We start from the raw sequence: 26,642 nt of genomic DNA on the forward strand, positions 1-26,642 counted from the left end.
TTTTGAGACGGAGTCTCGCTGTGTCTCCCAGGCTGGAGTGCAGTGGCGTGATCTCCTCACTGCAAGCTCCGCCTCCCGGGTTCACGCCATTCTCCCGCCTCAGCCTCCCAAGTAGCTGAGACTACAGGCGCCCGCCACCACGCCCGGCTAGTTTTTTGTATTTTTAGTAGAGACGGGGTTTCACCATGTTAGCCAGGATAGTCTCGATCTCCTGACCTCGTGATCCACCCGCCTCGGCCTCCCAAAGTGCTGGGATTACAGGCTTGAGCCACCGCGCCCGGCCATCAGATTTTTTCATCTATACTCTTGACAAGTGCTGTTTCCTTTTCTATCAATGGCTTCCTGTTTGTTTCTAGGATAAAGACTAGGTAGGGTTCACGATGCCATCTGTAATTGTGTTCCTAATTAGCAGCCTCATTCCTAGGCCAAACTTTTTTTTTTTTTGAGACGGAGTCTTGCTCTGTTGCCCAGGCTGGAGTGCAGTGGTGCGATCTCGGCTCACTGCAACCTCCACCTCCAGGGTTCAAGTGATTCTCTTGCCTCAGCCTCTCGAGTAGCTGGGACTACAGGCGCATGCCACCACGCCCCGCTAATTTTTTGTGTTTTTAGTAGAGACAGGGTTTCACCGTGTTAGCCAGAATGGTCTCGATTTCCTGACCTCATGATCCACCTGCCTCAGTCTCCCAAAGTGCTGGGATTACAGGTGTGAGCTACCGAGCCCAGCCCAGTCCTCATATTTAACTGCACCTTCCTTCCTCTAGGCTTCCATATATTATTCATCCCCCTCAGCCAGGAATGCTTCTCCTGGGTCACCCAGGTCTACCCAATTCTTAGTTATCCGTCAAAACTTAGCTGAAATACCACTTCTCTGTGACTCTTCCTTGTCCTGCTCCCCACGTTCCCCTCCCAAAAGTACCTTTTACCTGTTACAATACCTTACAAACCTCCTTCAGTCCTTATTAAAATAGTAATATTTGGGCAATGAGGTGCCTGTCTCCTTAGCTATACCATGAAATCTATGAGGACACAGTATGTCTTTACCTAGCACAGGGTTTTGCATGATTTATACATTCAATAACTATCGTTGAATGAATGAACACTGAATAAATAGAATCAATATTTAGATTTCCCTAGGTAATCAAATAAAACATTTAGCTAAGCCCTGGGTTGTATGCTGTACAAAGAATAAACTGTATAGGTTACAAGACAATCTTGAGAAAGAAAGACCTCTCCAAAAGAAGTGATGATATAATTTTAAAAGTTTTCAAACTATGTCCTATAAAAACGAAGGGTAATTTTTTTTCTTTTCACGCTTTCTAGTGTGGGCGTGGGGAGCATGGAAAAAGGCAAATAAGCACAGGTCAGTGGTATATTTGTTGTTTTACTGTTAATTTGACACATCTGAACCAAAGCATTCACAATACTTGATATACTTTGAAGAGAATCGTATACTATAGTCTTAGACATAACCACGGAACAAGCAGAACAATTAAAACTACATAAGGCCTTAAAATATATCCACAGTGTGTATTATTTCCATATTCATTCATTTACAAATTAGACTACATACCATTAATTTTTTATTTTTATTTTTATTTTTCTTTCATTGTTTTATTCAGGCAGGGTTCATTCAAGGAAAGGCAACTTAGTTTTTGTATGTGTGAGCTTTATTGTTTTACTATATTGGTTAATATAAAAGTTATGAATTAAATGTATTCTTATCTCCTATACCCAGGAGTGAATCCATGAAATTCTCAGATAGTAATCCAAAACAACAGGTCCTATCTTTAAAAATAGCCAAAGTGGGCCAGGCGCGGTGGCTCATGCCTGTAATTCCAACACTTTGGGAGGCCGAGGAGGGCAGATCATGAGGTCAGGAGTTCGAGACCAGCTTGATCAACATGGCAAAACCCTGACTCTACTAAAAATACAAAAATTAGCCAGGCGTGGTGGTGGGCATCTGTAATCCCAGCTACTCGGGAGGCTGAGGCAGGAGAATCACTTGAACCTGGGAGGCAGAGGTTGCAGTGAGCCAAGATTGCACCACTGCACTCCAGCCTCAGCGACAGAGCAAGACTCCGTCTCAAAAAATGAAAAAAAAAATAGCCAGTGAAAAGGGATCAGATAGCCAGTCTGTTTGTGGTCTTTAAGATCAACTCATGGACTTTCAGGATTTCATACAATGAAGACTACTGCAATTCTATGAGACTATGAGATCAGTCAAAATTTAAAACATTGCATACAAAATCATTCTTGAAATCTCTAAATGCCTTTTAAATAACCAGCATGAAAATTTTAAGTAGTTGCCTCACAGTACCAAACTTAGAAGTCAAAACTAGTTAAAATTCAGTGCTATCATGACTTCTCATTTACAAGGTAACTCATTGGTAAATTAACAGATGGCATAAAAATTAAGATTTACATCTTTTTTAAAGGATAAATGTATGTAATCAGAGTATAGAGAAAATTCAATGTATTTTACAATAAAATATCTTTAAACCTCTATCCCTGTACAACAGGGTTTAGGTTAATTCTAGTGAACTTGCATGGTTTTAAATCTCTTTTACAGTTCATTCTATTATGAGTACTTAAATTGCTTTAGATACATAGCTTTCTTCAAAAGAATATTACAGTTGTATTCCAGGATAAGATTTAGTACATTGAGATGTTTTAAAAATATTTATAAATTTGTTTCTAGTATGCAAAAGCATTTGGCAATACTTTTACAGCATTTGATTTTATAGAATTAAAATCTCATACAGTACTCATCTTGATGTTAAAAAAAAATTCACAGAAAAAATATAAATTACACAGCCTGACTGCATGGTACTGTTATTTCCAGTTCTTAGTTCTGGTAATTAAAACCTTCATTAAGTCTGTTAACAAATCATTACCTGTACATTTATGAAGGCAACTGACATGATTTGCAAACAAAACCTTCAGGTTTTATGTTAGTTACCAAAGAGTGCAGTTCAGCAAGAAAGGAAAACCCAGTAGCAAATTTACAGAATATTTTACAAATTTACCAGTTCCTGTGACACAAACTGTTTCAACCTTTCAAGATACTGTCCATACAGTTCCACATCATTGTGACCTGCTCCTTCAACCCAGAGAGGCTCCACAGGTCTTTGGCAACGTTCAAACAACGCGAGGCCATGTGAAAAGTCAATGACTTCGTCTTCAGTCCCATGAATTATTAATACTGGAGAGGTTATCTTAGAGATTTTGTCAATGCTGCAGGGAAAAAGGAAGGGGAAAAAAATGCAATAAATTAACTATGTAAAGGAACATAAATATTCTTGTGCTGTATCAGACAGGTAATTCAAATATGAGAATTGTACGAATCAGTTCAGAAGGTAAGAACGTCTCTTGAATTTCCAGTAAGATTCAAAAATTGCCTTTTACATAATCCCTACCTTAAGATTATCTGAGGAAGTTATTTTCATGCACTTGTTTTGATGGTTTTGCTGGAATCACTCAATGCTCTCGTCACTCTACTGTACCTTTCTACAATGTTGACTTTTGGCACAGAGAAACTTAGGTGTCCAGAAGAGGAGAAAACTTAAGAACCATTTCAAGTATGCGCTAATTTCACTTTTTGCACTCACTATATTCTTTCTCCTAGTCTCCTACTAAAATGATAGCAAAATGTTTTATGTTTTTGTTCTTGTTTGAGGATAAAGATACAAAAACAAAGAGAATGTACTAAAATATAATAAAATGTTGGAGCTGGAAAGATTAATGTGTGAAATAATTTATCAAAAGGAGAGAAGAAAACACAATTTTAGGCAGATAGACCATAAAGTGATGAACGAAACCAATTTATACCACAGAATACCCCAGAAAGTTAAGGAATTACCATGGTGATGAAGGGGGTGACTGAAATATACAGGATTTTTTCAAAGTCTGTGTAAGAAAGTTAGCCTCCCCTTCCCAGTTCCTTTTGCCTGTTCATATACCCGGAAACTGTCTGCCCCTAAGACTGGAATGTCTGTGGACTAGAAGACTCCCAGAGTTTAGAACAGAGGTATCATAGAGACAACGGACACATATGCATTTACATACTGGCTACTATGAACCCATTTTCCCTATGTGGCTCCCAGAATGCTGGTAGTCAGGCCACTGTCCTCCAGGAGGGACTTTTAGAAAGAGCCTTCTTTGGAGATTATATCAGAGCAGCCCTTTAGTTGATCTGCTAAATCTTGATTGCCAGCTTATATGTAAGAGTAAAAAGTTGATCAGTTCCTTTACTTACATATAAGCAGGCAACCAAAAGTTATCAGACATGAGAGGAGAACACTTCAAATAACACAGGAATCAAAACAAACACTTTTTAAAAAAAAAAACACTTGGCAACTTGGAGGAGACAGAAACTACACAGACAAACAATTCTTTTTAAGAACCCTTAGAGAAAGATATTATAAATAACATAAAATGAAAATGGAATTGTGACAAGGAAAAAACCATCAATGAAATAATCTAAGGCTGCATTTGGTAAGAATAAATACTTGGGTTTACTATCTGCTGTCAGAAAGAGGTTCAGCGGTAGAGGAATTAAAACTTGAATAAAAAAAGAAATATATTATCTTTTTCAAACAGTTTATTTTTATTTTTTGAGACAGGGTCTTGCTCTGTCACCCAGGTTGAAGTGCAGTGGCACCATCTTGGTTCACTGCCATCTCTGTCTCCCAGGTTCAAGGGATTCTCATGCCTCAGCCTCCCGAGTAGCTGGGATTACAGGCGTGCATCACCACGCCTGGCTAATTTTTGTAATTTTAGTGGAGACAGGGTTTCACCATGTTGGCCAGGCTGGTCTCGAACTCCTGGCCTCAAGTGATCCACCCACCACGGCCTCTGAAAGTGCTGGGATTACAGGCGTGAGCCACTGTGCCTGGCCAAACAGTTTATTTTTAGTGTTGCTCTCTGTTGGTGCACCAGAAATGAAAGAGGGAGCTAGACAGAGATATAAGTTGGCAACAACACTGATATAGGGATACTCAGATACATCCCTATCATTTTTACCATTCAGCTAGACAGAGGCAGTGTAATGCCTATACCTACATTACCTGAAACAAAAACAAACCCAAAACAAAATAAAAACCCAAACACGCCCAGTTTGCCCTTGTGATAAGATCATGTGTTCACATACTTTCCCTACTAAAGTGATCCATTACTGGCTAGTGATGAAAATAATGTGTTTTTAAAATAATCTTTGCTATTCTTTATAAAGAACCATGTGATGACTTTGCCTTAGGCCCATCGGCCATTCACAAAAAAATCCTTTGTATTGTTGCCAATTGGAGAAAGGAAAGAAAACTAAAATTTGCCAGCTTATTTCTTGTCTTCTACTTCTTTGAGAAAAATAGTCCATTAATTTTTTCCAACTATGAAGAGTAGGTGGGAACTACCTCCTGTCTTGAAAAGCATGAAGGAGAAGTAGCTACTTTTCTTTCAAATACATCTAAGTATGTTGGCGGGTTTTGTGGCAGCAACACTTACTAATCTAGTTAATTTAAGATTCAACTTTTTTCAATTCACTTTTGTAAATTAGATATCATTAATCAGATATTTACTCATTTTAACCTCTACTTGTTCTTCTCTAATATCAAGTGTTTCACTGGATGGCACCATCCATTAGCACCTCAAGGCAGAAACATGGTAGTCATGTTCAAGTTTTTCTCTTTAGCATCCTATGTCCAAGTCTGACACTCAGTTCTGTCAAATTTATCTTTCAAACTCATTCCCTTGTCTCCAATACTAGTGCCACCACCTGAGGTGTAAGGCCCTCAGCAATTTTCATCTGGATTACCACTCCTCAAACATTTCAGCCTTCTGACTGGTCACCAGCTAATACCCTCTTTATAAATTAATTTTTCATAATGTACATGTGCTAATATATGGAAAATAGAAACTTATGGTTGAGTGATGTCATGAATACTTTAAATGATGAAAAAATTCCTAAGTTTCTTGGAATTGAACTATTTTGAACACTGCTACTTACTTTGGGAATGCATCAAAACAGTAGGTCTTCTTGGTGTCAGGAAAGGCAACTCGCATTCCCGAGGTCAGAGGAGAATGAAGAATAACAGCAGCACTCTCATATCGAGCAGCAAGATCCACAGACGGTACTGTCCCTATACTTTGGCCATATATAATCACATTTTCAGGGCGAATGCCATATCTACAAAGTTCAGGCATTAAAAACAAAAAAGTTGGAGTGGCATGAAATGTTCCATCATTCCAAAGGATTTGATCTTAGAATAAGACAATGTCAACTAATCCATTTTTTAAATTTAAGTTTCTTGGCTATTACTGTTATTTTTAACATTACAATAAAGTCTGTATCATCAGTGTATTTCATGTGTTTCTATTTCATCTTTTGGAAAAATAATTGCTGAGGTATTTTAAAATTTCAATCTTAAGAAATAAATTTATTAAATAATTTATTACACTATAGTATTTCAACCTAGCATACTGTTGACTGAGCTTGGGGCATATCACTAATATTTTAATGAACTGATGTTGAATGAATAGGTCATATTTATTTTCTGTTCAATGTAAGAAAAATTATTTATTTCTCCACACATCAGGAGCAGCTCATTTTAATTTCCAAAACTGGTCATATTGATGAACTGTTACATATAGTTACGGTATGAAATGAATAAACTATATGTATGGTTTTAGTCAAGGGCAAATTATGATTTTATGATTTTTCTTAAAGTTTGTCTTTCCTTAGTTGTAGAAATGGACTAATGGTTGAAAAGATAAAAAAGAATTCCAAACACCACATGGTCCAGTTATTTATGAATAGACTTTATGCTAAAATCTCAAGGTACTATTTTAATCCCTTTAAAATGGCTGCAGGTTTAAATAGATGAAAACTCATTGACTCAATAAATATTTATTGGGTACCTAGTATGTTCAAGGAACTGCTTGCTACTTGTCTACAGTATAATCATCCCAAAAGTAAACTACTGCAAGTCCAAGTGCAGTGCTACCTGAGCTAATGAATGTGGGGTTCAAGGTTACAGTGACATTAAATACAGCTTTCCACTTAGAAGGCAGACAGCAGTCACTCTGGCAGCTAAGACCACAACAGCTTCTTTTGGAAATCTTTTGCAAACGTAAAATATCTGTCTGAGAATCTGAATATTCACCAGGAAAGAGCGAGGCAAACTGTCCCTGTGTTCTCTTCCAGGGGCATAATACTATTTCAACTATACAGGTAGTAACACAGGTCTCCCCACATAGTTTCTTCAAGTCAGGACTACACAAGCATTTGGAAAGGACACAGAAAGTGGGGCTCTGTCTACTCCAAATTGACTCTAAATATTAGCAAACTCAGAAAAGCTTTTTTCTTTACAACAGACCTAGTTGCACATATTTCAAATGAATGAAGAAATTAGGAGAATGAACATTTGCAGCATAACCACAATTCTTGAGGTTGCATTGTTGCTGTCAGCTGAATATCAGTATTGTTGGTGGCAATCATGAAATTTGGGCTACAGCTAGCAATGACAATGCTTGAGGATAGAGTTGCAGAGGTAGCTGACAATTAAGCATTAGGGGACTCACAAGAGTAACAACTGCCTAACAGTATGAGCTAGAAAGAAGTTTAGAGACCATTTAATATAGACTCCAGCTGCCTAATGAGCAGACCTTCAAAGTCACCAGTAGGTGACAGCTCTATAATTAGAACTCAGGTATACTGACTACCAGGTTCAGTGTTTTTTACCTCTGAAGCCCACAGATGAGGAGCTCAAGGACTTTGTGGGAAAGGTGCACAGTGAATGCCAGGCCCTGAGTTTCTTTTGGTCCATCAGAAGGTCAGAAATTGGAGTTATTACGGATATCCAATTTTCCCAAAAAGGACATCATTAAACAAATTTAAGTTTAAGTTTATTTAAGTTCATTATTTATTTTCTCTCTCCTGGTTACTTAAGTCCTAACTTTTAATCAGGTAAATAAAATAAAAGGCATGTCTTCTAATCACACACATTTCATTAGATGACAGAATTCCAGAACTGGAAAAGATCTTGGGGATCATTTAATTCAATCTCTTCATTAAACAGATGAGGAAACACAGGCTCAGGGAAGTTACATCTCCTAAAGTACCTACACTTATGAAACTCTTACAACTATATTTTGGGTTCAACATGAAAGAAAACAGAAGTCTAAAATTCTAAAATATAAGTGCTAAAATAGTATGTGGGATTATTGGTGAAATCTGCCCATTCCTCATTAACACTGGCTATCAAATATGTTAAAAAAATTAATCAAGACTGAAAATCATTTTTGAAAGTTTTCTTCAAATTGATAAATGCCAAGATTAAAAAAAAAAACCAGTAAGTTGACCACTTAAAAAATGGGACTTTTTTCACAAAGACACAGAACACTGAACCCAATACTAACATGTTTTGTTTGAGTAAAGCGACCCTTTTTTGTTACTGGGAAGCACTAATAATGAAGGCTATCAGTTTTAACTTAGCACCCTTTAAAACTTCATTATTCCACTGAAGTTAAACTTTAACAGTGTGAACTTTATCGCTCAATAAAGTTATTTTGTTTTAATTATAATACTTTCTTACAGTTATTATACGTTATTCAACTGGCTGGCTCTAAAAAGTGGGCACTCAGGTTTTGTTTGTTTTAAGGCCTGATGTAACTCATATCAATATACCTAAAAAGATTTTTATTTAAAGCAGTTTTTAAATTTATCAATTAGACAATAATTTTACCATCCCCCATCAACTCTACCTACTACTTGCCATCTTTTTTTCCTTATTCCCCATATTTATGTTTTTATATAATTCCAATTGATTTCAAGAATCCCTTTTATGTAGAACTTTGCTATGAGAGCATAACTTTACTACATTTCTTTGGAGGGAAAAATAATTTTAAAGATTTTTTATATATCTTTAATATTATTAACTACTTCATTATTATTAAAATTGAGGAAATTCTTCCTGACTAAATCAAATCTTTAATATTTAAACATTAAATTAGAAAGAGTAAGTTTTGTTTATATCCTATAGGTTCAGTCAAAAACATTCTGGAAGTCAGATGTTTTATTTTCATATAATATAAAGAACAGCCTATATTAAGGTTATCTGTTTATTGTACACTAACCTGACTAATAATACACTGAAGTCTACCAAATTGTGATTTTTCAAGAAAAACGTTTAGGTATCTTGGCTACTAGAAAAGATTGATGCAATTTCTAGTTCCCCAAAATGTATGCTGCTATATAATCAAAGAATAACTGAACAGTAAGAAAATTTTATTAAACAATTTATCATAACATTAAATTTTTTTGAAACAGAGTCTCACTCTGTCACCTGGGCTGGAGTGCAGTGGTATGATCTCGGCTCACTGCAACCTCCGCCTCCCAGGTTCAAGCGATTCTCCTGCCTCAGCTTCCCAAATAGCTGGGATTACAGGCACCTGCCACTGCACCCAGCTAATTTTTGTATTTTTAGTAGAGACGGGGTTTCACCATCTTGGCCAGGCTAGTCTCGAACTCCTGACCTTGTGATCCACCTGCCTCGGCCTCCCAAAGTGCTGGGATTATAGGCATGAGCCACTGCGCCCAGACATTTTTGTATTTTTAGTAGAGATGGGGGTTTCACCATGTTGGCCAGGCTGGTCTCAAATTCCTGACCTTGTGATTTGCCTGCCTTGGCTTCCCAAAGTGCTGGGACAACAGGCGTGAGCCACCGCACCCAGCCTAAAAATTTTTTTTAAACTTGATACCATCTCTCTCAATTTTAGCAGTGAAGAATATAAAGTAAAATCTCATTTTTATAGAATGAATACTTGAAAGATAGTTCCAATAAGGTATCTTTAAGTTGTACCTCTCAAGAAGTAATCACATAAAATAATGCAAATCTTGGCTTAGGATTTTAATAGAAAGCAATCCAGCCTCATACTGTTGATGATAGATCAAGTGAATAATTAGCTAAGTCAGTATTTTCTCTCATTGCCTTGAAAGGCTGCAGCTTTGAATAAACATTTTTTTATATCACACTCCAATAAGAAAGCTTACAAAGCAAAATATTTGTCACTGGATTTATTTATTTTTTTAACTTTTTAAGAGACGAGGTCTCACTCTGTCACTGAGGCTGGAGTGCAGTGGCACGATCATAGCTCACTGCAGCCTCAAACTCCTGGCCTCAAGTGATTCCCCTGCCTTAGCCTCTTAAGTAACAACGACTACAGGCATGCACCATGGACATCCAGCTAAGGATTTAAGTGAAAAAAAAAAAATCATACATATATACATGTATTAATGTAGACAAACCTGAAACTGTCTTTAAAAACTTTGTTTTGCTATTATGTGAAATTTAAAATTGCTGTCTAAAATATTAATTATTACAGGAACATAAAAGTAAACATAACCTCTATATAGCAGTTATGTATAATAAAAACAGCTTTTACTCTATTCTTACACATGGTATTTTTAGCTAACCACCACGAGTATGAAAAATGATTTCCAACTACAATTTACCTTGTCCTAAGAGCAAGCCAAGCAGCTTCAATGTCTGCATAGAGGTTCTTCTCTGTGGGTTTCCCGGAACTTGCACCATATCCAGAATAATCATATGAGAATATATTACAATTAATCCGTGATCCTAGTCCTATGTAAAAGCTGCTCATTTGACCAAGATCAACAGCATTTCCATGTGAGAAGAGTAAAGTGTATTTCGCATTGGGTGAGCAACGTACAAACATACAGGCAATTCTGTTGCCTTTACTGGTTCTAGTCATGAAACACTCAATAGCATCTTTTTCTCTAGAAGAATACTGCCAGTCTGCTCGTTCAGATAGATGTAAAGTCCAACGGCTTCCGCTTTCATCACACATCAGTGTGTAAGTTGGATCAGGTGGCAAAAATGCTAATTTTGAAGCAATTTTCCCTGGACAAGGTGGACAGCAGAAGAGGCAACATAGTTCACTAAATGAAAGATTATTCATGCTCTGAAAAACAAAAGGAGATAGTAAATATTTTAATAACTGAATGTAGATTCTACATTCTCATACAATAAAAAGTTAAAACAAAGACAAGGGTAAATTTTATTGGTGGTTAATGACTATTACTATTTTAGGTATGATTCCAAACAGATTTTTGGCTTCTTTCTTTTCTTTTTTTGAGATGGAGTTTCGCTCTTGTTGCCCAGGCTGGAGTGCAATGGCACGATCTCAGCTCACCACAACCTCCGCCTGCCGGTTCAAGAGAATCTCCTGCCTCAGCCTCTGGAGTAGCTGGGATTACAGGCATGCACCACTACACCCGGTTAATTTTGTATTTTTAGTAGAGATGGGGGTTTCTCCATGTTGGTCAGGCTGGTCTTGAACTCCTGACCTCAGGTGATCCACCCATCTCGGCCTCCCAAAGTGCTGGGATTATAGGCGTGAGCCATCGCGCCTGGCCTTTGGCTTCTTTCTAGAGGTACTTTAAATCCTGGGGTGAGGCAAATATTCCTGACCAGCAGACAGACTCAAACACTATATGACAGGTTTCAAATAGCAGTGATTATTATCTCATTTAACAAAAATGTCAAAAATGATAAAGGTAATATTTGCCATTTCTTTACAAATAACACTGAAGGTATGACATATCTTTAGTGTAGTCTGTAGTTTCTATGTAACTCAGCAAAACTTCTCAGAACCTCATGGAGAAGCTAGGGATTTAGCATAAAGTGAATACATAATAATAGCATTTATGAAACTATTTGTCAGACATTGTACCAAATGCTCTATGTGTATTACTTTGTTTAATTCTCAAAACAACTGTGTAAGTTGGCATGAGAAAGGAAACTCGCACAAGATGAGGCAGTGCTGGAGCCAGGATTTGACCCCAGGCTGTCACTACACTATGTTACTGGGCTATACTGCCCTCACAGATTCAGAACACGCTCAGAATACTATCACTTTGGTCACAGTGCCAGTGGTCCAAATAACCTATAGAACATTAAAGTGTATGTTAAGTATGCATGCATGCATGTATGTATGTAATTACTGCCCAAACTAAAAAGGCTATAATATAAAGTTTATTGTGGAAAAAAGGTAAAATCTACTAAAGGTAAACTTTTCTAAATGTTTGGAAGAGAAAAAGTACAAAGTTTAAAGTTAGGAAGCTGGGGTAAAATCCTAACTCTAACACTTACCGTTTACCAGCTGTATGTCCTTGGGCAAACTATCTCTTTGACTCTCATTTTCTTCATAAGTAAACAAGGCCAATACCTACACTGAAGGACTTGGTTGTGAATATCAAATGTTGGTGTAGTGAAGGTCTATCATACAATGAGTGATGGGCATATCATCACACTTTAACTGACGGACAAAAAATTAATTAATACTTGTTTGTTCTATCAGTATTTCCTTCCATCTTGTCCTTTTTCAAACTCCTGTCTCTTTTTAGCAGAATTAGGCCATTGCTTAGTTCCAGGGAAAAGGCATTTAAAATCAACACCTTACAGGTTTGGTGGCATCCAATTTTCTCCAAAAAAAAAAAAAAAATCTAAATATAAGAATAGGAAAAAAAAAAGTACATTATTATACCAAAAGTGGGATGAAAACAACTCGAGAGAGTGACTAAATGGTTGAGAATATCTGGGGGAAAAAATGCCCTTTTCACTCACTAAAAATCGAATATATCCTATAAAGTTCAACATAAATGTGTTTATAAGCAGCAGCAGAAAAAAGCACAGGAAGAGAGAAACAAGGGTAGGTATAATAACATAAAAGGCAAGAGAATAATAAAAGGTGAGGGAAGGGCAGAAAAACATCTTGGATATTAGGAAATGCTTTAATTGCTTTCTACCTTTATTCCTTTTTAGCCTTCAAAATACTGCCTGAATAAGTTAATGGCTTACTCTGGTTGGAATAAGAAATAGGACAGAAATAACAACTAGGTGTCATCTGCCACCTTTAATTGAGGGCTTCCTGAAGTGTTGTGCTGAGAACGATTCTAAGGCATATGCAGGGCTTAGCCGCCCAATGATATGTGATAAATTAGTGACGTTTACTATAGACTTTGGCTACAAATTTACTATCCTGGTCAGGAGGATAAAGTGCCTGTTGAAGAAGATGGAAGTGAAGGGACTCAAAGGGTCTGTTCCAGAGGAGGAAATGACCTGCAGAAAGATGATGAGGTACAAGGTATAATATCAATGCTATTTGTTTAGTATCAGTCTATGGTTATTTCTCAACCCCAATGACCTCATATACCATTGACTGCTGAGCCACAATAGCCTTTTTAAAAGCTTAGTAAGTAAATGGTACATATCTAGACTATAATCTTATAACTTATCTCTTAGCCAGAAAAACTTTTGTTGTTGTTTTTTGATTGTTTTTTGAGACGAAGTCTCACTCTATCGCCTAGGCAGGAGTGCAGTGGCGCGATCTTGGCTCACTGCAACCTCCGCCTCCCACGTTCAAGCGATTCTCCCGCCTCAGCCTCCCCAGTAGCTGGGATTACAGGCACACACCATCATGCCCAGCTAATTTTTGTATTTTTAGTAGAGATGGAGTTTCATGATGCTGGCCAGGCTGGTCTCGAACTCCTGACCTCAAATAATCTGCCTGCCTTGGCCGCCCAAACTGTTGGAATTACAGGCGTGAGCCACCGCACCTAGCAGAAAAGCTTTTATAAACTATAATAAACAACTTTTGAAATAAACCTGGCTGGTTGAACACATATAAGGCTGTGAAGAAGCTTCTGGGGATGAACACCAAAGGAAAGAAGCAGAAAGGAGAAAAACTGCAGTGCCAGGGTCTAGTTTAATGACAGCTTCACTTCCTTAATGCTGACAGAATGATTCCCTCTTCCACTGCCCAAAAGTCAGATAACTGGGGCTTATTTAATGACAACAGCTTGCAAATGATCACTTTCCAAAACAGGCCTGGTATAGGGCAGCGACACAGACCTACTCTCAAAATTTAATTGAATAATATAAGTCTGAAAATTTTCACAAAAAGTATAAACAAAACAAACAAATCTACATTTTAGTATAGTGTGAGCAAGTTACTGAAGAAAAATATTTTATTCTGTAAAAAAATATATATTTTATATATAATATATAATTATTTATTTATAATATATTATATATTTTATATATTTACATATAAATTATATATATGTAAAACTGAAATAGCTTGTTAAACGTAGATAATTTCAAGTCCAACTTGTTCTTATAAAACTCATGTAGGGCCGGGCACAGTGGATTGCCTGAGCAGTAACAGCTGAAAAGCACATCAGTGAGCTAAAAGATCAGGCTGAGTAATTTACAAATATGGAATTTTTTGTGTGTGGGAATTAAGAGATAGAAAACAAGGAAATTTAATAGATAATAAGAAGTAGAAATATCACTAACTGTACTATAGAAGTTCCAGGAAAAAAATAAAGGAGAAAATAAAGATAAGACTATCCAAGAATTTCTCAGAATTAAAGGGGGAAAAACAGACTGAAACACCTCAAAGTGTACCAAAAAACAACAAACTACTTACAAATGAACAAGATCAGATGAACATATGACTTTCAAATATCAACACTGGAAGCCAAAAGACAATGAAGAGATAATTTTAAGCTAAAGAAATCAAACTTTTAACCTAGTATTGTACACAGAACAAAAATACAGTTTTAATATGAGGATAAAGGTATCTGGGCTGGGTGGGGTGGCTCACTCCTGTAATCCCAGCACTTTGGGAGGCCAAGGTGGGAGGACCACTTAAGCAACATAGGAAAACATTGTTTCTATCAAAAAAAAAAAAAAAAAAGAGAGAGAGAGAGAGAGAGAGATCTGCAGGCCCACAAAAACTTGTAAGACTTAACCAAATCAAGTCTCTCTTTGAAAAACCCCAGCAAGGAGGAAAGGAGATAAATCCAAGGGAAGGCCAGGCACGGTGGCTCACACCTGTAATCCCAACACTTTGGGAGGCCGAGATAGAAGGATTGCTTGAGCCCAGGGTTCAAAACCAGCCTGAGCAACATGGCAAAACTCCATCTCTATAAAAAATACAAAAATTAGCCGGGCATGGTAGTGTGTGCCTGTAGTCTCAGCTACTGGGGTGGCTGGAGTGGGAGGACTGCTTTGAGTCTGGGAGGTCGAGGCTGCAGTGAGCTGTGATTAAGCCACTACACTCCAGCCTGAGCTACAGAGTGAGAGCCTGTCTCAACAATAACAACAAACAAAAAACCCCCAAACCCCAAGGGAATTCTATGAGATATCTGAGATATGAGAAATAAAGGAGAATAGTTAATACAATGTTTTTTGTACAAGTGAGCAATGGAAGCAAGGAGGGTGAAGACAACAAAGTATATCCCTAAAAATCCAGAATAAAAACTTTGGTGAATATGCATATGAAGAGGATTGACAAAAGAGGTACTATTTAAGAGGTAAAAATGTGCTGGGGTACCTGACTTGTTGAGAATGCTACTGATACTGATAAGCTTAAGACACAGAAGAAAAGCATGAATATAAGCATGACTCTTAATAAGTCAGACATAATCATCAGAAAAATGATAGTGCAGGGCACATCTAAAAGAGTTATAATTATCCATTACAAAAATCTAGCTTTAAATATTAGTGTTCAACTTAAGGAGAGAGTAAGCACAAAGAAACAAGAAAAAGAAAATTAAAAACAGATATCAACACAACAAAGAACAAAAAGCAATGGAAAACCAACAGCTGATTTTAAGAAAAGGCTTCCACTACTACTAATAGCAGATAGTATTAACTGAACACTTACAAAGTGTCAGGCACTATTCTAAACACTTGTCACACACTAATCCTTTCAACAATCCTCTGCTTGTAGGGACTATTACTACACCCATTTTGCAATAGAGAAAACAGAGGCACAGAAGAGTTATATAAGTTGCCTAATGTCACAAATATGATCAATGGAACTGATATGTGACAGAATGACTATGTAACCCAAACTCTTAACTATTGTTTTGTAGAAAGGGTACTCAGACAAGACTGATCACAAGAAAGAGATAAGCAAAATAAACAAAATAATGTACTAAAGGAAAAAGGACTTTGAGCTACAGACATAGTTTCTAGAAATGAAAGAATATCATGTGTCAATAAATAACCTAGACAAAATTCATGCATTTCTTAATATAAAAGTACAAAATTGGCACAAAGGCTAGGATATGCAAATAACCATGAGAACTTCAAATGGAAATTAAAGACCACCTTCATTTAAAATACTTTAAGTGAAGTTATTTCAGAAAATGAATGCTGCTCAACAATTGCTTTCTGAAGATATTATAACTTTACCCCAAAACTTAGAACTGTAAATAAAACCGTAAGTCCATTTCACTTTGAACATGCATGAAAAAAACCTTAAAAACTTTAAAAAAAAGAAACATGTAAAGTATATATAAATACAAAATACAAAATCAAACTGAAAGACAAGAATGATAAATCTTCCAATGTTAAACCAAAGTAATTCACATTAACGAACAAAAGAAAAAAAATCACATGGTTTTCTTAACAGATATACAGGGACAAAACAATATGTTTGGTAGATGATGTAATCACCTTGATAGAAAACCAAAAGAATCTGGAAAGTATTAAAACAAATGAGAATTCTCAGCAATTTTGGCAAATGCATGAACTTAGGGAAAGTTGGTACAGTTCAATGTTAGCTAGCATTAAACAACTAAAACTATAGTTAAAAAAATAATAAATAAGATCGCACTCACAACCAAAACAACTATCTAGGAATTAATATAAAATAGAATGTAGAAAACCTTTACGCAGAAAAATTTTAAATAAGAACATTAAAAAATGAAAAGAATGACTTAATAGCATTGAGAATGTCAACTCTCCAAAAATGAAAATTTCAAGGTAATTCCCATCAAAATTCCAGCAGAAATCTGAGTAACTCAAAAGTGATTATAAAATTTACATAAAAGCATAAAGGTCTACAGAAAATAATAATAATTAAGAAAAATGACTCCTCCACTTATAATCAAGAAAAACAAAATGCAGAGAATTCATACGGGACCTCAAGGAACCCACAACAGCCAAATCAATCTTGAAAAGAAAAACTAAGTTGGAGGATTCACACTTTCCAATTTCAAAACTTATAATAAAAAGCAACAGTAATCAAGAGAGAATGGTATTGGCATAAGGGCAGACAAATATATCTAAGGAATAGAACTGAGAATCCAGAAATAAACCTGACATTTATGGTCAGCTGATTTTTGACAAGAGGGCCAAAACAATTCAACGGTGAAAGAAGTGTTTTCAACAAATGGTGCTAGGGCAACTTAATATCCACATGCAAAAGAATTAAATTTTACTCTTACTTCACACCAAATACAAAAACCAACTCAAAATGAGTCAAAGACTAAATGTAAGATCTAACTATGAAGTTCTCAGAAGAAAATATAGGCATAAATCTTTGTGACCTTGGGTTACAAAATGTTTCCTTAGAAAAGATACTGAAAGCACAAGTAACAAAGCAAAAAAAAAAAACAGATAAATCAGACTCCAAAATTAAAAACTTTCATGTTTCAAAAGACACAAGGATAATGAAAAGACAACTTACTGAATGTAAGAAAATACAAATAACCTTTACAATTCAACAATAAAAGGACAGCCGGGCGCAGTGGCTCAAGCCTGTAATCCCAGCACTTTGGAAAGTTGAGGTGGGCAGATCACGAGGTTAGGAGATCCCTGCTAACATGGTGAAACCCTGCCTCTACTAAAAATACAAAAAATTAGCCGGGCATGGTGGCATGTGCCTGTATTCCCAGCTACTTGGGAAGGCTGAGGCAGAAGAATCATTCGAACACGGGAGGCAGAGGTTGTAGTGAGCTGAGATCACACCACTGTACTCCTGAGGAACGGAGAAAAACTAAAAAAAAAAAAAAAAAACAATAAAAGGACAACCCAATTAATAAATAGGCAAAGGGATTTACAGACACTTCTCCAAAAGATATACAAATCGCCAATGGGCATGTGAAAAGATGCTTAACATCATCAGTTATTAAGGAAATGGAAATCAAAACCACAAAGAGATACAGCTTCATCTCCATTAAGATAGTTATAATCAAAAAGACATAATAATAAAGGTTATCTAGCAGGTGGAGAAATTGGAACCCTCATACACTGCTGATGGGAAGAAAAATGGTACAGTCACATTAGAAAACAGTCTGATACTTCCTCAAAAACTTAAACAGAGTTGCCACTTGACAAAGCAATTCTATCTCAAGAGAAAGGAAAACCCATGTCGACACAAAAACTTGTACGTGCATGTGCAGCATTATTCACAATAGCTGAAAAATGTAAGCAATCCAAATGTTCACCAACTGATGAATGGATAAACAAAATGTAGGCCGGGCACAGAGGCTCACATCTGTAATTCCAGTACTTTGGGAGGCCAACGTGGGCGAACCACCTGAGTTCAGGAGTTCCAGACTAGCCTGGCCAATGTGGTGAAACCCTGTCTCTACTAAAAATACAAAAATTAGCTGGTGTGGTGGTGCACGCCTGTAATCACACCTACTTGGGAGGCTGAGATGGAAGAATTGCTTGAACTCAGGAGGTGGAGGTTGCAGTGAGCTGAAATCGAGCCACTGCACTCCAGCCTGGGCAAAAGAGTTGAGATTCCATTTCAAAAAAAAGAAAACAAAAACAAAACAAAATGTAGTATATATACCCATAAAAATGGAATACTATTTGGCAATAAAAAGAAAATACTGATGCATGCTACAATATGAACTTTCAAAACACTCTGCTACATGAAAGGGGCCAGCCATAAAAGAGCTTTTTTTTCCCCCTTTTCTTTTCTTTTCTAAGAAAACAGGCTCTCCTTTTGTCGCCCAGGCTGGTGTGCACTAGTGTGACTAAAGCTCACTGTAATCTCCCAAACTCCTGCACTTAAGTGATCCTCCCACCTTCGCCTTGCAAGTAGCTAGGACTACAGGCATGCATCACCACACACGGGTAATTTTTAAAATTTTTGTAGAGATGGTTCTTAGTAGGTTGTCCAGGCTGATCTCTAACTCCTGACCTTGAGCATCCTCCTCCTCAGCCTCCCAACATGTAGGGATTACAGGCAGCCACCATGCCTGGCCCACAAAAGACCATTTATCGTATGGTTCCATTTATACCAAATGTCCCAAATAGGCAAACCTATGGAGACAGACGGTAGATTAGTGGTTGCCTGGGGATAAGGAGAACAGGAGGGATGGAGAACAATAGCTAAAGGGTAACAGGTTTCTTTCTGGGGTAATGAAAATATTCTGAAATTGATTTGGGTGACTGTTGCACAATTCTGTGGATATATATATTAAAAACATTGTCGGGCGTGGTGGTTTACACCAGTAATCCCAGCACTTTGGGAGGCTGATGTGGGCAGATCACGAGGTCAGGAGTTCGAGATCAGCATGACCAACATGGTGAAACCCCATCTCTATTAAAAATGCAAAAATTAGCCAGGCATGGTGGTGCATGCCTATAATCCAAGCTACTCAGAGGCTGAGGCAGGAGAATCGTTTGAACCTGGGAGGCGGAGGTTGCCATGAGCTGAGACTGTGCCATTGCACTCCAGTCTGGGTGACAGGGCGAGACTCTGTCTCAAAACAAACAAACAAACAAAAAACATTGACTTATACCTTAAATATTTGAGTGTTATGGTATGTCAATTATATATTAATAAAGAAGTTACCAGAAAATGTCTATAAAGAGCAAAGGTGTATACACACACACACACACACACACACACACACACACACACATATATATATTTATTTGTGGGGTAGGTGGGAATTTTCCATCCCAGATATTAAGACACAATGCACAAAGTCATAGTAATAAAGATAGAGTGGTGCTGGTACAGAAACAAATAGACCTAGTAACATAGCTTATGAATGAACCCCTATGTGAATGGGACTAGGGACTGACACAGTTGGTTTCTCAAAGCAGTAGGAAAGGATGGATTCTTTAGTAGATTGTGCTGGGAAAACTTACCACATGGGGTAAAGTGGTTGGATCCCTACATCATGGAATACAGAAAGCAAATTCCAGGCAGACTACAGACCTAAAGAGCAAAACTAATTTTTACACAATCCACAAAAGACAAACATTGGTAGATTTAACTTCATTCAAATAAAGGATTTCTCTTAAATGAAACATGTCAGGGCAGGCATGGTGGCTCACGCCTGTAATCCTAGCCCTTTGGGAGGCCAAGGCAGGTAAATTACATGAGGTCAGGAGTTCAAGACCAGCCTGGCCAACATGGTGAAACCCCATCTCTACTAAAAATACAGAAATTAGCTGGGTGTGGTGGCGTGTGCCTATAATCCCAGCTACTCCGGAGGCTGACGCAGGAGAATCACTTGAGCCTAGGAGGCAGAGGTTGCAGTGAGCCGAGACTGTGCCATTGCACTCCAGTTTGGGCGACAGAGCAAGACTCCGTCTCAAAAAAAAAAAAAAAACAGAAGGAAAAAAGAAAAATGTCCTTTTTTGGATGATTTGATCATCCCAAACTGTCAGAATATTTAAAATGTAGGGAACTTCAGCAAAAACAAGAAAAAATTGGGTAACTCAAGAACAATGGGCAAAAGATAGGAACAGGCAATTCACATGGCTAACAAGTATACGAAAAAAGGCTCAACTTCACCAACTATCAGAGAAATGAAGAAATAATATATCAAAACTAAAAGAAAAAATTAGAAAGCTGAGTATTATCAAGTGCTGGTGAGAATAGGGAAAATGGGAATCTCTGTAAACTGCCTGGTAAGCCATTGTGTTTACCAATGACCCAGAATCTCTCTCTTGGGTAAGTGCTACAAAGAAATACTTACACAGGTCCTTAAGGTGTATCTGAAGTATTATTATGTCAGGGCCTGAGATGCAATATAGGTTCCATACCTGGGGAAATGAGTAAGCATGTGTTGGATGCAGATAATGGAAAATTAACACAGTCAGAAGCAATGACTGGTGACTAGGGATTAAATATAACGGTATTGGGTGAGAAAGGTAAGGTACAAACAGATCTATAATACCATTAACATACATGCAAAACAGACATAAACAAAACAGACAAATACATTTCTAAGGGTATGTATGTCAGAGTATATGCTTACGGGAAGGGGATGGGGTTGGAGGAAAAAAAATAGAAATTAAGTAAAACAAGAGCAGGGCCTATGCTGATAGAGTGATGGTGATAATGTGCCATGAACTAGATTAGAAATTCCAGAGGGCAACAATCACATCTGCTTGTTTACAACTGGACATCTAGTATCAAGCAGAATACTTGACATATAGTAGGGTTTCTAATACTTTTTAAATGAATGAGTTAGCAAATTATTAAGACGGATTCAACTCTCTACACCCAAGAAGCTCCTACAAAAGAAAGAAATTCACTAAATTTACATGTCAAGAAAGAATGCAAAAATGTTTTGTTACTATTACTTAGGTTTATCATGGGGGCAAAAAGGAAGCTTTTTCATATAGGGGTGAAAGAGAAGCAGTCAAATAAAAATCTGTGAACCTAAATGGGGGCAGGTGGAAAAAGCCTTCCAAGTTACTCAAATCATTCAATGTGTTATGAAACACAGAAAAGGACCCTACTCTAGGGAGGAGGGACTCTTGCCCCTCTTGAAATAAATACACAAAATGAAAGGTCAGGAGGAGAACGGTGGCTCACACCTGTAATCCCAGCACTTTGGGAGGCCAAGGCAGGAGGATCAATTGAGGTCAGGAGTTCAAGACCAGCCTGGCCAACACGGTGAAATCCCATCTCCACTAAAAAAAATAATAATTAATACAAAAATTAGCTGGGCGTGGTGGCATGCACCTGTCATCCCAGCTACTCGGGAGGCTGAGGCAGGAGAATGGTGTGAACCCAGGAAGCAGAGGTTGCAGTGAGCCGAGATTGCACCACTGCACTCCAGCCTGGGTGACAAGACTCTGTTTCCAAAAAAAAAAAAAAAAAAAAAAAACCGGGTCACCTCAATGTTAAACAGATGGCCCATTGTGAAATTTAAGGTTTTCCTTTTGGCAGGGTATTCAACAGTTTCTTGACTTACAGCAAAAGCAATTTCCTAAAATTGTATGAAATAATAATTTAAGAATCTGCTTCTCCTGGTAACGTTTTCCTCCTCAATGACAAAGAAAAAAGATGAATAACTGATTCTTTCTCAGCAAAACAGGAAGACAAATGTTAAAAAAAAAGTCCCTAAATAGAATGACCTACTGTATCTCCTTCCTCTCTTCTAATGTAAGAAATTACTGACATGACTCCTGTCAATTTTTGATGTAGTAACAATTTACTGGGGAAAAAAATCTCCCTTTGATCTCCTTGTAATTGTTTCTTGGTAATGCAGACCAACTCATATTACTACCATCTACAAAGAACTAATTATTATAAGGTTTAAGATTTTTGTTGTACTGAACTAGTACTAAAAGTCTTTAAAAGCAGGTTTAGAGAAAATATCTAAAGGAATGCTTATATCTTTCTTCATTTCATGTGATATGTTGACAGCTATGCTCAGTACACTGTATATGATAAACCATTTAAATTTTGATATATTAGATTTCCTGTTAAGAACTACAGTCTAAAATTCAAGATTAATTACTCCATTTATGGGTAAATCTGGGGGTGCAATATCATTCTATGTAATCTGCAGTAGTATTCAAAGTATAGCTACATGTGAATCCCTGAGTGTTATGGTTTTTAGAAAGTCATACACATTACAGAGTTTAGTACATACAGAGAAGCTGAATATTCACCTTGAAAGAAGATGAAGCATCCAAACCACAGTATCAGTGTTTCCTGGGACTGGCACAGTGGCTCATGCCTGTAATCTGAGCACTTTGGGAGGCTGAGGATCTCTTGAGGCCAGGAGTTCAAGACCAGCCTGGGCAATATAGGGAGACCCTGTCTTTAAAAAAAAAAAAAAAAAGAAAAGAAAAGAAAAAAGTCCACTAACTCACTAACTAACTCACTAACTACAACTTAGAAAGGGGGTACTTAGTTGTAACAATGTTTTAAAACATTTTCTATCTTACCTGGGCATGCCTTATGCAGGACGATAGCTCGTCAAACTCTGTTGCCCTGGCTGGAGTGCAGTGGTGTGATCTTGGCTCACTGCACCCTCTGCCTCCCAGGCTCAAGCGATCCTCCTATCTCAGCCTCCCGAGCAGCTGGGACTACAGGTGTGTGCCACCATGCCTGGCTAATTATTCGTACTTTTTGTAGAGACAGGGTTTCACGGACGAAAAAGGGATTTCATCTGTGAGATCAAAGGGCTCAAAATTCAGGTGACTTTGCGGGAAAAAGTCTACTCTGCTTGAAGACACAAACTGGATGAACTGCGCTACATGAGAATAGAAGTTTATAAACTCGGAGAAAAAAATTTTTCAATATTAATGTTTTAATATTTTGAATTAAAAGAAGAAATTTTTGCAAAACCTCTTCTTTGAAAAAGAATCATGTCTGGTACTTTTAAGGTAGAGTTGCAATTTTTAAATACCAATAAGATTCTAGATATAGAGTATAACAGTGCCAATGGGTCACTTGAAAACACCCTTAGAAGTATGGGCTTTTTTGGCGGTAAATTGAACAAATGCCTTAATAATTGTGAGTTTAGAAAAATTTAGAGGAGTTTTGGCCGGGCGCGGTGGCTCAAGCCTGTAATCCCAGCACTTTGGGAGGCCGAGGCGGGTGGATCATGAGGTCAGGAGATCGAGACCATCCTGGCTAACATGGTGAAACCCCGTCTCTACTAAAAATACAAAAAACTAGCCGGGCGTGGTGGCGGGCGCCTGTAGTCCCAGCTACTCGGAGGCTGAGGCAGGAGAATGGCGTGAACCTGGGAGGCGGAGCTTGCAGTGAGCCGAGATCGGGCCACCGCACTCCAGCCTGGGTGACACAACGCAAGACAACGTCTCTAAAAAAAAAAAAAAAAAAAAAAAAAATTAGAGGAGTTTCTCAAATGGAAAAAAAATGTACTGGGCAATGGGCAAATGAGAGTCCTTTCTCACTGGTGGGAAGTACTGGAGTTAGACGAAAAAAGAAAGTTGAGGTGAAGATAGGAGGCATCAACCAGAGACATCAAAATAGTGTCAGTTCTAGTGTAAGCTGTGAACTTACTATTCTAGTAAAAAAAGCTAGTAAGGCTCAGAAATGAAGACGTTAGATCTATGTGACATTATAGTAAAAGATGCAAATTAAGGGTAAAGAGTCTATAAGCTGTGCCAAGCAAACTAATTTGGGTCAGAAGTCCTATTTAGTTTAATGCAGTGCTTTTTATTGCTTTTGTTTTCCCTCAGTTTCTTGATACTACTAGACACGGCACTATCTAAGCACTCACTCTCTACATATGATTATTTAAATTTAAATTACCTAAAATTAAATATTCACTTCTTCACTCCCATCAGCCACTGTAGCTACACGTTACACAGCATAGTATGAGTATTTCTTTCACTACAGAAAGCCCTACTGGGCAGTGCTGAACTAAAACCTTTGAAACCCAGGCAATCCAGAACAAATAGTTCCATGCTTTAAATTCATACTAGCTTCAAATGCTAAAGAGCACCTTCCTTCCTGGCTTTTCCATCAAAGTACATATAGGTAATTCTCATAGATCTTTCTGTTGAACATTGATAAGACACATAGAACTAAATGAGATTGCCTACACAAGACTATTCTGGAAAATTTTATCTTTACGACACAGACTTATTTCTAACCCAATTCTAACATAAAAGCCATTTTATTAAAAATGAGCAGTGCAACTCAATTAGGCTATATGTTTTAATCCATGGTTTGATGCATCAAAAGGATTCATGTTCTTGAGAGGTTCCTTGTAAGCTAAAGTTGCAAGTAAACCATGAGAAAGTGTAAAAAACATTTGTGACTATTAGCTAATGAATTTCTGAACATAGTCCAAAACAGTATCCTAAACACTTACAATCTTGATGATCCACCGGAGCAATGCCCTAACAAGTGAACTAAGTCTTCCTGATGGAGCAGTAAAACAGGATGTGGGTTTTTGCATATGCTAGTATCACATATTCCTATAAAACTTTTGGTGACTGGAAAGTACAATTAGCTCAGGGCTTTTAAAAGTCACACCTCTACCTGTTGCTGAGTGTAAGCTAGACATGAACAGACACATGTTTTCTCTCCCTAATCATCAGCCTGTCATTTCTATTCTAAGAATCCAAATCATGCTTATCCTCAAAGTTCATAGAAAAGCTGACATATTACATTGTTCCAGAAACATTCCACAAATGCACATTATTCCCTAGTTTATAAGTAAGTCCTGAGAAACTTTTCAGGTGAGTACCTACTCAGTATTTTTCATACCATAGAACAGCCATATGTACCCCAATATTATCTAGTCAATGTAGTCATAAATCTCACAAAATTTAAGGATTATTGATTATAAATAATGACTACAATCTTTTTTAAAAAGAGGTTCATATTATGGGTACCCCAGTTTGAATTTCTAAGACTTACGAAAAAGATTATTTCTAAGAGTTTATAAAAACAGATTATAAAACCATTTACAGGTCAACACAGCATATGAACATGTACCCAATCGACCCTTATTTACCAAGCAGTAAATAAAATAAGGTGTTTCAACAAAGTTAAAAAAACTTTACCAAACAACAACAAAGCTTTTGTTTTTTAGGCAACTGAAACTGCTGTAAAACATATTAGAGCTACAGTGAAAAGACAAAAATGTAAATGGTGATAAGCATATATTCAAATAAATATTAATCAAGTTCCACAACAGGGATTTGATATTTTAAGAAATAAGATTGCTATTATGAAAGTATTACAAGACATGGTTTTAAAAAAGTCAAACCAGCTGAGTGCAGTGTCTCACGCCTGTAATCACAGCACTTTGGGAAGCTGAGGCAGGTAGATCACAAGGTCAGGAGTTTAAGATCAGTCTGGCCAACATAGTGAAATTTTAGTCTCTACTAAAAATACAAAAAAGTAGCCGGGCGTGGTGGCAGGCGCCTGTAATCCCAGCTACTCGGGAGGCTGAGGCAGGTGAATCACTTGAGCCTGGGAGGTACAGGATGCAGTGTGCTGAGATCGCACCACTGCACTCCAGCCTGGGCGACAGTGCAAGAATCCATCTAAAGAAAAAAAAAGAAAATCAAACCACATGTTACAACTATTTTTAAAAGTCTCCTTGCCAGGCTAATTGGTTAAAAGTCCACTTCAAAAAATGCAGTTCCCTAGATACTGTCTCCAACTCATAGGAGTAGAGGTTTACATTGGGAAAACCTCCTCTGAGGAATCAGACTAATCTGAAAGACATATCTTAAAAGATACTGATATGGCAAATTACACAGGGAAGTTGGGGGATCTGGAAGCGTATTTGTGCGATATTGGTGGGAGACAGCTATGCTCTCTTCTGTAAGTGGGATGTCAACATGTAAGAGGTAGTAATATAATACTGTTATCTAGAGATATGGAGGTAAACACCAAAAGAATCATTCAAAAATAAGTAAATGCCCCTGGGAATTTGTAGAATTATTTGGCTTCCTGACCACGTACAGGTACAAAACTGATAAAAAACAAAAAACGACAAAAAAAAAACAAACAAACAAACAAAAAAAAAAACCACTTAAAACTTCTTTAGTCTCTTCCCTAATTCC

General features: G+C 37.3%; 1 protein-coding gene across 1 annotated transcript in view; it reads right to left on the reverse strand.

Moving 5' to 3' along the window:
• ABHD17B (abhydrolase domain containing 17B) overlaps positions 1 to 26,642 on the reverse strand; it is a 51,810-nt gene that overhangs the window by 2,269 nt on the left and 22,899 nt on the right. Inside the window, exons 2-4 of the mRNA XM_025360069.1 lie at positions 10,508 to 10,977; positions 6,002 to 6,181; positions 3,027 to 3,234 (exon numbers count right to left, since the gene is read on the reverse strand). Of these exons, the coding sequence (XP_025215854.1) occupies positions 3,027 to 3,234; positions 6,002 to 6,181; positions 10,508 to 10,974 (855 nt within the window). The 5' untranslated portion in view covers positions 10,975 to 10,977. The remainder of the gene's footprint in view (positions 1 to 3,026; positions 3,235 to 6,001; positions 6,182 to 10,507; positions 10,978 to 26,642) is intronic.

The sequence above is a fragment of the Theropithecus gelada genome, chromosome 15 (genome assembly GCF_003255815.1).
Source record: "Theropithecus gelada isolate Dixy chromosome 15, Tgel_1.0, whole genome shotgun sequence".
Classification (NCBI taxonomy): domain Eukaryota; kingdom Metazoa; phylum Chordata; class Mammalia; order Primates; family Cercopithecidae; genus Theropithecus; species Theropithecus gelada.